This window comes from Haplochromis burtoni, unplaced genomic scaffold (genome assembly GCF_018398535.1).
Source record: "Haplochromis burtoni strain Fernald_Lab_line unplaced genomic scaffold, NCSU_Asbu1 Contig_490, whole genome shotgun sequence".
In the NCBI taxonomy this organism is placed as follows: domain Eukaryota; kingdom Metazoa; phylum Chordata; class Actinopteri; order Cichliformes; family Cichlidae; genus Haplochromis; species Haplochromis burtoni.
In genome coordinates, this window is record NW_024582851.1 from 260,465 (window position 1) to 273,472 (window position 13,008).

At 41.5% G+C, this 13,008-nt stretch overlaps 1 protein-coding gene across 13 annotated transcripts in view; it reads left to right on the forward strand.

Annotated features, from left to right (window-relative positions):
• hoxb3a (homeobox B3a) overlaps positions 1 to 12,792 on the forward strand; it is a 52,486-nt gene extending 39,694 nt beyond the window's left edge. For 12 of the 13 annotated variants that reach the window (XM_014329158.2, XM_005947111.3, XM_014329157.1 and 9 more), the window contains 2 exons: positions 5,448 to 6,157; positions 8,936 to 12,792. In XM_014329158.2, coding sequence (XP_014184644.1) covers positions 5,569 to 6,157; positions 8,936 to 9,807 — 1,461 coding nt within the window. In that variant the 5' untranslated portion in view covers positions 5,448 to 5,568 and the 3' untranslated portion in view covers positions 9,808 to 12,792. Of the gene's footprint in view, positions 1 to 1,768; positions 2,239 to 5,447; positions 6,158 to 8,935 lie in introns of those variants that run through there. The other variant, XM_005947108.3, reaches the window with a different exon arrangement.
• The last annotated feature ends 216 nt before the right edge of the window (positions 12,793 to 13,008 follow it).

A 13,008-nucleotide genomic window follows, 5' to 3' on the forward strand; every position in this document is an offset into this window, starting at 1 on the left:
GGGGGGTGAGGGGGCGTAATGACAACATCATAGGACACCCCTCATATTTTCATTTCCATTTAGGTCTCTCTCTTTCACCCCTCTCTTTCTCTCAGGTTTTTTTTTCACTGTTGGTTATTATTTTTAAGCCCACTTCAGTTTTCTTTCTTTAAGTGTTGTTGCACTGCTGCTTCATCTTCCACCTCGGTGCTTTCAAGTCAAAACGCAAGACTCTTTAAATGCTTTCTTTAAAAACCTGTTAGTGAAGCTTTAAAACCAAATTGATCACATACAATCTTTTTTTGCTACAATGTTAGCGTAATGTGCACCTTCTATGTTAGTCTTGTCCCTCTCACTCTGTCCTCCGTTACTTACGTCTTAAATGACGTTTATGCAGCGAGGCAGCAGCAGAAATATTGAAAATAAAAATCTGAAAAAATCTTGAAAACTATTTATGATGAAGGAAATTTACATTTAAATGAATGCTAATATTTTATCCATACTTTAAAAGAGTCGGATTGATGTAAACAAAAACACATAGCAAAGTCATCCTGCCGAAAGAGAAAACTACAAGAGCTTAGCCCAGGAGCTTAAGCCTTTTCCCCACAAACTTTGCATTTGTCGATGATATGTCCCAAGCAGTATTTTCAGATGAGGTCAGCAATTTTAATAAACCTTTTACTGTGAGCGACTGTCTTGTTTTATATGTTGACCTCACCACGTGATTTTTTTTTGCTTGTTGCCTCCTATAGACTTTAAAGTACACAGATGCTCTCTACAATTTCAAAAATAAATAATTAGAGCTAAATGTAAAACCAGGTTAACTTTATAGACCATAAAATATAATTTATGATTAATAATGATACACATCGTTAGTGACACTGTTTGGACATTTACTAGTTAACCTGGGCCTTGTTAGAGAATGCCCACGTGGCCTATAGTAGCATATAGACAGCCTTTAAGTTGGATTTTTAAAACATCTAAAAAATACTTCTATACAAACCTCTAAAATATAGGTTTATTGAGGGTATTGCCTCAATACCCTCAAAAAAGTTCAATTTGTTAAAATATAAACTTTTAGGTTATATATAACCAATATAACAGGAAGTGAAAAGCACAAAAAAGTCAAAGACTTTATTAGAGTTAAAGTTATGGTGACACGTGGAAAAAAAACAATCTACATGTGTGGTTGTAGAGCCAAAATTACTGCCTGCTTGCATGGCTAGATCCAGCTCAATTAGCATAATTCTTGAGTGACGCTGACTTTTTGATGAGGGAATCATCTCGTCCAGCCGTCAATCTGGTTATTCCGTTCGTTACAGGGCCTGTGAGAGTCTCTGATACTGGGGCGTATTTTCACCATCATAACGAGAATATCTAGGCTACTACCACAACCACAAAGAAGACTGTAGGCTGTAAACTGGTGCTGCTGCTAGCCGTGTGCAAGGCACACACCTATAGCCTACCTAAGACCGAAGCAAGGAGCACAGATCCGGGGCAGACGGGAATAATACCAGGGGAAAATGAGCCTCGGGGAGACTTAGAGAAGAAGAGCCGTAAGGAAATAAAAAACAAGAATAGAAAACTACCTAAAATAAGATGAAGTGACATTTTGTGGCGGACATACTCCTCTGTGGCTGTGTGAATGACTGGCCGGCCGTGTGAAGGACAGTGGCTAAAAGAGAAAGAAATTTGAGGCCATTGTTATCAGCCAGAAGCGGTGCAGGCAGTGCTGGCTCCTGGGTTGGAGGGTGGGGGGGAGGGCGCTGGGGAGGCGGGTAGCAGGCATGCTCCCCGGTAAGCTCGTTCAGCTCATGCCCTAACTAGCCTGCCTGTAGCCTGCACCGAGCCCGTCTGTTAATTCTGCCCGCACACTGAGCCCCCGCCGATAGTCTTGGATCCCTCCGACTCTCTCATCCGCCAGTCGTTCATGCCACAAGGTGTCCTGTTCGCGCAGCCCGGTCTGCCGCTGCTGGGGCTCCAGGAGGTGTTGTTGAGGTGGTGGTCGCGAGCAGCCGTGCTAGTCTCGAGACAGCACCGGAGGAGTAGCGGGGTTTGCGGAGAGGAGAGAGGAGAGGAGGAGGAGGAGGAGGAGGAGGAAGAAGAAGAGGAGAGCAAAACGGACGACCAAACGAGCGGATTTGTTATTTAATTATCTGTTATTGTTGATTACCAACTGAACGCGTGCGAGGACTAATCTATGATGCGGTGCTGTTGGGTCCGTGCCGGACTGGACTGGGATCACCGGTGCTAAGGCAGGTAAGGAACATCATCGGCGGGCAAGCAGGCCAGCCGGTCATGCGCGAGCTCAAACAACAAGCCAGAAATACATAGTGTGTTTGCTCGCTGTGCAGTTTGTGGACGCGGAGTGGCTGGCTCAGTGATTTATGGCCTGTATGACTTCAATCCCGGTTCAAGAAGAGTTCACAATGCTTTAAACTGCCGTAGCTACCCGCCACAACCAACCCCCCTTTTTCTTTCGACCGTCCATCTCTGTCCTTTTCTGTTCAGCTTTTTCCGTCCTCATCTCTTCCACTAGCTTTCCACGCCTCTTCTTCACTTAAATTATATTTAGGAGCGATGGCCGGCTGTTTTTCTGTAATGGGTGATGCACTTTTCTCGTTCAATTTTTGTCCCTCCACAGGCTCCTGTTTTATTATCATGTGGGTATATGGGATGCATTGTAATTATTCCTAAAATATTTTGATGGTGTAATTTTAATCACACATGAATATTTAGCGCTTTTAGCGATTTCAGTCTAAAATGAGACCGTGAACATAGCAACAATAGCTCAGATATGGCCAATCCTTTATTGTTTGTCGTTTAGAGTCTGTATAATTGGTCTCTCTCTCTCTCTCTCTCTCTCTCTCTCTCTCTCTCTCTCTCTCTGTTAATGGGATAAAGAATACGTGGATTGTCCAAGTTAATGCATTCTCTCTGTCTCACTGTCTACATAGCTCTTCATGGCAGACGCCATTTGTAATTTTATATCCCAGGATAAAACAGACACTGGACACCAAGGCCGACCCGCCTCCTCTCTCTCTCCCTCTCTGTTCCTCTCTCTCCCTCTCCCCACACCACTTCTCTTCCCTCTCCCCCTCTCTATCTCCCTCTCTGTGTTGTTTTTGTTTGGGTGGCTGTTTCTCTGTCAGTGTAAGTGGATTATTCAGGCAGGCGTCTAGCAAAGTTGGTGATTGTATTAAGCTGTAGCACTACAAGCCAGGGGCAGAGACATTACGTGTCCCGTTTAATGGCGAAACAGCGATATGATTTAATAACATATTCCTCCTACACTCACTGCCATGCCCCCCCCCCCACCCTCCTCCATCTTTCTCCCTCTGTCGTTGGGACTATTCCTTAGAGTAAATAATTAGGATTCCAGGTTGTCTACTAGAAAGATAAATGGGTGACATGTGTGACGTGCTGAGAGCCGGAGAAAGGCTGGACTATTTGATTTTGAGAAAAAAAAATGGGAACACATTTTAAAATAGTTGAAAAGTGAATTATATTATTTTAGCATAATTTTACCAATCTATAAAGTTATTGGTGACTGAACTGCGATTTCTTGGTTTTACTGGTAGAAGACAGATATCAATAAAACAAATTTTATGGTTTTTGTTGTTATCACGCTGATAGCATTACTATCTCCAATTCCTTCTTCTAGTATCTTCAGTTATGTTGGCGATATATCATTCAGGCCTGTGCTTTATATATACCGTGTGCAGAACCATCAGTATATGAAGTAGACTTCGATATACACAATCCTATTTTCGGTGCAGCTTTCATGAAGCTCGGGCCTGGTATCTGTCATTCTAATGTATCGTCTTACCTTCGCACGTGCTTTAGCAAATTCTTTTCTTTTCTTTTTTTTTTTTAAACCTTATTTTTTTCTATACATTTCTCCTAAACGAGATCCACTATAGCAGGGCTAATACAAAAATATCTTCGACATTAGAGCGAAATAAAAGAGATGGCTAATAATAGTGAGCCGTTGTTGCAATATGGAGCCGAGAGCCAGGTTAAAATACTGGTAAGGTTAACTTGGAAAGCCCCAGTAGGCCTAGTTTTAGATGTAGCTAGTGCTAGCGCTGCTCAGCTTGTGTGTAATGGAAGAGCTGCTTCATCTCCTCTTTTCTGCGTCAGACAGTTTATCTCCACAGAAGAAACGAATGCCAGGTGTTCTCTCGTGTCTGTCAAGCCGGCCTTTTACGGCCACAGGCCCACACCAGCGGTGAGCGCAAGATAGAGTGTGTGGAGGCTAACCCTGCTGTTTTTCCTTTCCTTTTTTCTCTCTTCCTCTCTTTTTAACTAAAGGCGCCGTGATTGAGCATTCTGACCGCTTAACCCTCATGGATTGTTGACTAGTGAAATTTCTGCCGGGAGCCTCCTTTCTTTCTTGTCTTGTCTTTTTTTTTTTTTTGCAAAAAACAATATAAATCGTATATTGTTGAGCGCAATTACATTTTATAATATGTTTCCATTTACTGTTTACGTCACGATAAATCAATCAATAAATCAGTAAATACATAAAACTATCACAGGGATTACTTGTATACTGAGATCCGAGTTCTAACCTATACTTCACCTTTTAAATAATTTTCGTCATTATGAATATTTGTTACTTTTTTCTCCGTTTAAGATAGATAGATAGATAGATAGATAGATAGATAGATAGATAGATAGATAGATAGATAGATTCTTTTTTTATGGGGGAAAAAACCCTGGTGAAACAAAAATCCTTTCCGCTTGGATTCCTGTGAGTGAAGACAAGTGAGGTAACAGCAGAGAGAGCACAGTAAATCACAGGCGGAAAGTAGAGGTTGACAGAAATAGACTACCTACATCAGTCACAAAGGAAAATAGATATGGGCCGTGTCCACTGCCACCATTACACATAAAATGTCGTTTTCAGCCCGAATAACAGCACACTTTTGAGGGTAATTCTTTATTAGGAAAACTTCAAAAATAACGAATATCTCTGGAATGTATGGAAGAAGAACCAACATATCTTTAAATTGTATGATGATGGATTTTAATTTATTCTGTTTAAAAACAAATCTAAGTAAATTGCGTAATTTTCGTTGCATAAAAGCAGAAAATAATTGGTTAAAATCATAAAAAAATAAAAGCCATTAATCTACAACTACAGATTAATGGCTGTTATTGATAATAACAAACTATAGCAGTAATAAAAACTGCAGTTAATTACAATTTAAACAGAAATTGCAACATTAAATAACTGACCCACCCAGCAGTGTGTGTGTGTGTGTGTGTGCATTTGTACAAGAAAGGCTGTGCACTGAGATCAGAAGAGCATCTGCAGGCTGTGCACTGGCCTGCAAAGGGAGGGGGATGGGGGCTGTGGAAAGAAAAGCAGTGGTTTCTATTCACGTCATGGTGCCTTTCATTCAAGGAAGATGGATTTATCTTTCTCATTTATTTTTTTCTGTCTCTTCCTAACCTTTTAGGTCAGGTTGCAGGGGACCGTTGGAGAGACACCGTCACGTGACCCCCGGTACCAAATGGTCTTCCGGCAGTGGCTCTCAATAAGGACCGGAGCACAAGAAGACGCCGCCACTTCTCACAGAGATGCAGAAAACAACATACTACGACAACTCCTCAACACTTTTTGGTGGCTACTCATCCTACCCAGTGCAGGGGGCAGCAGTGGGAGCAGGAGCAGCCGCCAACGGCTTCGGGGGCTATGATGCCCCGGTCCCAGCGTCTCACCACCAGCCGATCTTCCAGTCGGCTACCCATCTGGATGTGGATTCATACCAGCGCTCTGCCTGCTCTTTACAGTCACTGGGCAGTAATGGTGGCCACCAGCAGCAGCAGCTAGCCAAGACCAAGGAGTTGAATGGCAGCTGCATGCGGCCCAGTCTGCCACCTGAGCACCACCCTGGCTCCCAAGTGTCCCCTCCACTTCCCCCCAACCCCAGCAACGGTAATACTGGGGCTCAGCAGCCAGGTGGCAGTACTGGGTCCTCCTCACTCTCTAAATCAGGCACCAATAAGTCATCTACTTCTTCCTCCTCTACATCATCTTCCACATCGTCTTCATCCTCTTCACTGCCGCCCAACCCAACCCTGGCCAAGCAGATTTTTCCCTGGATGAAAGAGTGTCGTCAGACGACTAAGCAGAAAAACTGTTCACCCAGCAACAACTCTGGCAATGGTGTGTTCCAATACACCTGTCTCTGTCGGTCTTTCTGTCTTTGCTTTGATTTCCCCCATGGAGCACCACAGTTACAGCACAGCCTACCTCTTTGTATCTCTCATTATTGCTTTCCCTGGCTCCCCCAGTCCTTCCTTTCCTCTTTCATTTTCCTTCCTCATTAGCATCTTTGTTCTTATTATCCCGCATCCCTCTTTCCTCACCTCTCTTATCAACATCCTCTTTCCAGCATCAGATCCCCAGAGAATTTACAAGGTTTCTTAGGCTCTTATGGCAAGCCAGGTTCCCACAGGCACTAGCTGAGACAGGGACTAGTAGCCGCCTGTTTTGTTCTCTCTCTGTACCTGGTGACTGAGTTTATTGTAGTTCTAGTTAATTTTGGTAGTTAATAGTGTAGCTGGTAAGTGGATTTTACTAAAGCCATTGATCTCTGAGTATTTTCAGTGACCAGTTCACCAACAGAATGGTTACGTAAGCTCCAGCTTTAGTTTGTTTCCATTAGTAAAAGACGCTAAAGGTCTAATGTAAAACTGTCTGGCCAATATTGAAAACTAAAAGAAGTGTTCAGTAAAATACATGAAAAGGGAGGAAAACCCATTTACTTCTATTAGCAGCAGAAAATCCATGTTCTGTGATGTGTCAAAAATGAAATGTTTGCATGGTTACGGTCAACACCAGTGATGAATTAGACTTAGCCCGTAGTTAAAATAAAGACTTGAAGCAGGAAGAAACAGCTGGCGTGGTTCTGTTAAGAGCAACTATACCTTTAAAAGTCAGGAAAGAAAAAGGTTGTATTTTGTAAAAACAACATTGTGCAGTTTTACAGTCATATCCTGGAACTACTTCTTGATGAACAACAGTTGGAATTTGCATTGATCTTCTGGAACCTGTCAGGGATGGAGTTGTTAGGCTAGTCAAATTTCAATGACAAAATGTGAAGCAGTCATGAAAAAGCAATCTGTTTGTTCAGGTACATCGGCATAAATTGTAAACATTATGTTTTGAGACTTTGAAACTATATGTAATTATATGAAATATATTTAATTCCTGCAATACATCTTTACACTCTTTCAACAGAGAGAATGTATCACCTTGGCAGCCAAGACATTTTTTAGACCAAATGAATTATTTTTATTACCTAACTCTACAAAATTTGTACATAAATACAGAGAAAGTATTTTCTAATAACTAGATTAAACATTTGACTGTTTCGAAATTGATAGATAGAATTACAAGAATAACAAAAGGTATATTTATTCATATTTGACTGAACTGGAAAATTCTGCAGACATTCAGAGATGACAAATACCTGGTTTTACTGGGAATTAGTGTCAAATCTTAGGAAAAGAATAATAGTTAAGCAAGTTACATAAACCTTGGCAGGCTATCCTGAGATGACTTTCTTATCAAGTAAGACTAAAAACTTCTCTAAAGACATCACTAAGGTAAAAATATAGTCTATCAACACGCTGCCACAAACCTGCAACGAGTAGCTTATACCTCTCTTCATTCTTCCACCTCCTCCCTATCCTGCACTTCTTTCTCCTTTCATCACTCCATGAAAATGATTTGCTTTCCGATTGCTCACCTTTCTTCCTTCTCCTCATTTTTGTTGCTCATTGAAAAGCCACTTTAATAGAAAGATATTAACAGGAAGAATTTAAATGTCATGTATGATAACAGATAAATAGATTTTCAAGGAGAGGGTGAGAGAATGATGAACAGACATTTGAAATGGAAGATATTAGCATCTGGATGATAAATTTGAATACCATCAGCATGTCTGATAACGGGAAAAGAACACAGTCATTGAGGCAGACAGATATGTTATTTCATTTGGTTGTTATCATTCAGAAAAAAATGAATATGAGTGTGATAATCATATTCAAAAACATTTCAGCTGACCAGACAAAAAACTGAAAAGAGATTAGACTGTTTATCAATGTTTATGTTGTTTTGAGCAACTGTATAACATAATCAAAAACTCAAGATAGAAAAAAAAGAGGTTGAAGCTATCGGATTATCCTGTGTTACTGTTTTAGTTTAACTATCAGGTACTACAGTTTTAAAAGCACAGGAGTTCATTGCCATATGGAAAATTCTGAGCTAAAGAAAATAACTTTAGACTCAAGCTATTTCACTTTCATCACTAGTTGTCTCATAACTTCACTGGATCCACAAATGTACTTCCTGGGAGAGAAAATGATAGGAAACAGGTCTTTATCAAATATGCATGTGTTCAATCCCTTTTCTCTAAACAACTTTCTGTTTCTATTAGAATTCACTGTTATAATGACATAAATGAGATGAGAAGTTTGACTTTTCCTGGCAAGCAAATTGAAGTGAGTGCAGGTCAACCTCAGTTCCTGCTCATGAGTCCTTGTGCTGCAGCTGGTGTTGCTGTGGGGGGTTTGTCTTTCCAGCCAAGATGCAATTTAGCTTCTCTCGGCCAGCACTGGGGCCTCCACAGCTTAATAACTGCCACTGTTATGAAGTGTTGACAACTAATATCAAGGGATTCAGTCGGCCTGCTAGACCCCCCCCCCCCCTCTGCTTTATTAAGAACCTGAATGCTTTTAATTTCCTTCAGCATGCAGCCTGATTATGTTATATTCTCTCTACCTTTCTCGATCTCTCAGCTTTTACCTTCTTAAGATGCCAACATTCTTTTTTAAATATCCTTGGTTTCTTGCCTTTCTTCCACTGTCAACCAGGTATTTTTCTGTGGGTGGCTATGCCCTCATGTTTTCTCACCTTCACTTTTTGTTCTCTTGTCAGCATCAGGAGGAGCTGAGAGTGGCAGCAGCGGGGAGAAGAGTCCAACTGGTGGCTCGTCAGCATCATCTAAGAGGGCTCGAACAGCATATACCAGTGCCCAGCTTGTTGAGCTGGAGAAGGAGTTCCATTTCAACCGGTACCTGTGCCGGCCACGACGCGTGGAAATGGCCAACCTGCTCAACCTGTCAGAACGCCAGATCAAGATTTGGTTCCAGAACCGACGCATGAAGTACAAGAAGGACCAGAAGAACAAGGGCCTGAGTTCCAGCTCTGGAGGGCCCTCACCAACAGGCTCTCCTCCTCTGCCCTTGCAGTCTTCTGCCAGCTTTCTCAATTCAATGCACCCAATGGGAGGGGGAGGTGGAGGAGGCAGCACAGGCTATGACGCGCCATCTCCACCATCCTTTGGCAAGCCCCACCAAGGAGTGTCTTACTCCATGTCCACTGCCTATTCAAATGTCCCCATGAAGGGCTGCCCCCCCCAGCAGAAGTATGGCACCCCAGAACAAGACTATGGTGATCCCCATCCCCACCACAGCCTAGTGCAGGCTAATAGTGCTGGCTATGGGACACCCACCAATATACAGGCCAGTCCAGTCTATGTGGGGGGTGCTAATTATGTGGAACCCATGCCTGGCTCAGGGCCTTCCATGTATGGGCTTAACCACCTCGGCCCCACCCCACCCCACCACCAAACCATGGACTACAATGGCGCAGGGCCCATGTCAGCTGCCAACCAGCACCATGTGGGTGGAGGGGGTCCCCCGGGTCCCTGTGACCCACCTACACACCCGACATACACCGAACTGTCGGCACACCACACCTCGACTCAGGGCAGAATCCAGGAAGCACCCAAGCTCACTCACCTGTAGCAGGTTTGGAACAAAATGACAACATACAAAAAAGTGAAGACCACATCGAACAAATCATGGCTCACAAACAGACTTACACATAGGGAGACTAGTGCTGCAGCAGGATAGCATGAGAGGCAAAAGAAGACTCACAGGGGCCGTCCAGTGGTTTGTCCTGAGCTCTGAAGTCACAAAGGGGAACAGCCAGTGTTGGGTAGCGTTCTGCCACCGCCCTGTTTTCACTGCCTTCATAAAGAGCTCCACTAAATCTGATTAAGACGAGACCTTTCAGTGCTACCTTGAAACAGCAGGTAATTTAATTTTAAAAAGACAGCAGTATCGAGTATCACAGATGAACCCAAACCTTTCATATTGTCAAATAACTTGATGAAAGGCATATCTGCATATCCAGTGCTGGAAACAACAGCAGTGTATTATAATGCAAACTCTTTTTTAAAATAGATTTTTCAAACTTATTAAACTAACTAGTATAATGTCTATTGCTCTAACTTTATGTGCCGCATACAGGAAATTAAGTAACACAAATTTTAAACCATATTGAATCATATTTGAACTTTGATTAAACATTTAACTTTTACTTTAGTGGTATAGTCATTTTAAAAATGAACCCATCTACACAGTATTCCACAGCCCCATGGAAATGAGGTGTATTGTAGGGAGAGGTCAGGTGTACATTCAGTCCCCATGCTGCTCTTTGCTGCTGCAGACAATGCATATCAAGGAGCTTGTCTTATGGCACTGGTGCAGAGATACATTGGCAGCTGTTTGGTATGACAGGATCCACGCTGAGCACCATTGTATAGTCATTTGTCAGATTGAGACTCAAATAAAAAAACCACCATGTTCGCACAGAAAAAATCAGGAAGATTTGTTCAAAACAGCATAAAAAAACCCTAAAAATTTTGAATTTAAGACACTTAGCAATAAGTACAACATTATTAAAACTAATTTATTTTATAATTTAATATAATGCTTTCCCAGACTATACAGGTCTCCTGATACTGTAAAAAACTGAGAACTTAGTTATGTTTCTATTTTTAGCCTTTCAAGTAGAAAGTGGGGTGAGGAGTGATTGCGTGTGTATGTTGGGCACGTGAGCACAGCAAATTCTGGAGTAGTTTAGCTACTGTGTACTAAAAGGAGTCTTTTGGAGGTAGCATTTAGTCTAAAATTGTACTTTGATACTTAATAGGACACATATATGAACGCAGCTCTCCCCCTTCTAAATGAAATGGTTGAAATTTTAATGGCCAGTTAACAAGGTGGTTAGATTTATGGTGCTGAGTTCTCTTCCCCTTCAGACAACACATGTTGTCGTCAGCCAAGTTGAGCTATGTGGAGGACTCTGTCTCTATACCAGCTTGCGAGAGAGAGAAAAGAAGGAGACAGAGTGAAATGGAGAGCAGAAATATATAGCTGGAGCTGGCAGAACACATCTTCTCCTGCAAAAACCACTCGACGGTCACTGTCCCTTTCTGGCTCCTGCTGTATAACTATCTCAGACCCAGTCTTTACTAACCCACTGTCTCTTGTCTATGGCAGCAGCACATGGGTTCAGAAGGAGGCAAAACCTCCCACAGTTCCCCACAGACTACCCCCCCCCCCACCACCACCATCACCACCTCCACCCCCTTTCCCAACCACATACACACACATCCATCACCACATGGACAGCCTACCTATCGCTCGAACAGGGTTTAAGAAGCTATGAGCTCAATTGCTAAAGTACTCATCGACACACATCTGTGCTAAGCTACTTTAGCTAATCACACCTTCATGCACACACAGCAGTGCTAAGCTAGCAATGTTTCATCAACACACCTCCATAGCCAGGGTACGCCAGCTGTTGACACCTTCAAACAAACACACGAGAGGATATGGAAGAAACATTTAAAATTCCTTATTTTAGCACATTATTGACACAGGGTAAATGCGAAAGAGCAGAGAATATTATTTATTTATGTTGAGGTATATCATTGCTGTCTCTCTCTTTCTCGCTCTCTCTTTCTCTCTCTTTATCACTTTGGAAGAGTTAACTTACAATAGAGGACACTGATGCATAAAAGTCCACACTTTCTCCTGTGTTGTTTTGTTCTCACATATCTTGACTTTTAACATGGATACAGGGTATATATTTGAACAAGAAATGCATGTCCCAGAAGTCAGAGCTGCTGTGTAAAACACATTTTTAAAACTACTGGGTTTATTTGCTTGAACCATCAGTGAGTGCATACAGTGCACACAGAGCCTATGCAGTGTGGAACAAACACAAGCAGTGTGCACTCGACTCTCTCTAAACTTGCTGATATTTAGGAAGTGAATCCCTGGTTTTGTTTTTAAAAGTGCATGATTTACACAAAAGCTTGCCACATCTGGGCATCATTGTTGCACTTAGAGTTTACATTTTGATGGTTAACGGTAAAAAAATAAAAATAAAAATAATAATAATAATAATGAAATCTTATTTTGAAGACGAAAGGCCCTCCAATCAAAGCGTCTTTTGCCAATGTGTGTTCAAGTGAACATTCATATAAAATATTTATTTGTTATAGCCAGTTTAAAAAAAGACTTTCTGTTTTGTATGACTATTATTTATCCTTCATGTATTTATATCGAGAAAAAATACTGTACTTTTTTAGTATTTACCTGTTATGAAAGAAAAAAAACATTGTTTCTTCTTGTCCATTGTACTAAAGTTACATTTTTTAGTTCTTGTATTTTAGAAGAAAATTAGTAGTTTTTATGTTCCTATACTGACCCTTGTACATAAATGTCCTGGCTTGTACAGGGGAAAAGGCAAGTGTGGGGATTGTTGAACCACCCATGCATAGTGGGAAAATATAGACTAACTATTAGATGGAAAAAAGAACAAGTCTTTTTGGAGAAAAAACAAGTTCTTCTTTTGTCCTTTGTAGATCCTTTTTCTTTCACTGTTGAGAGAGTTGAATGTTGAACAATTCTTTAATAAAATGTTATGTTATTCAGCGCTAGCCTCAGTGTTTTAAGAATCACAGGAGTGTAAAGCTTGATTCATGCTGTTTTGGTAAAAAAAAAAAGACTCAAAAGTCAGCATCAGATAATGTTAAAACAAGCAGAATACTACTATCACAGTGAAGGTATCAGCAGAGAATCCTGCTCCTCTTATTTTGATTATTATGGTCAAACGAATGCTGGATTTCCTTGGGTTAATATGAAATATCA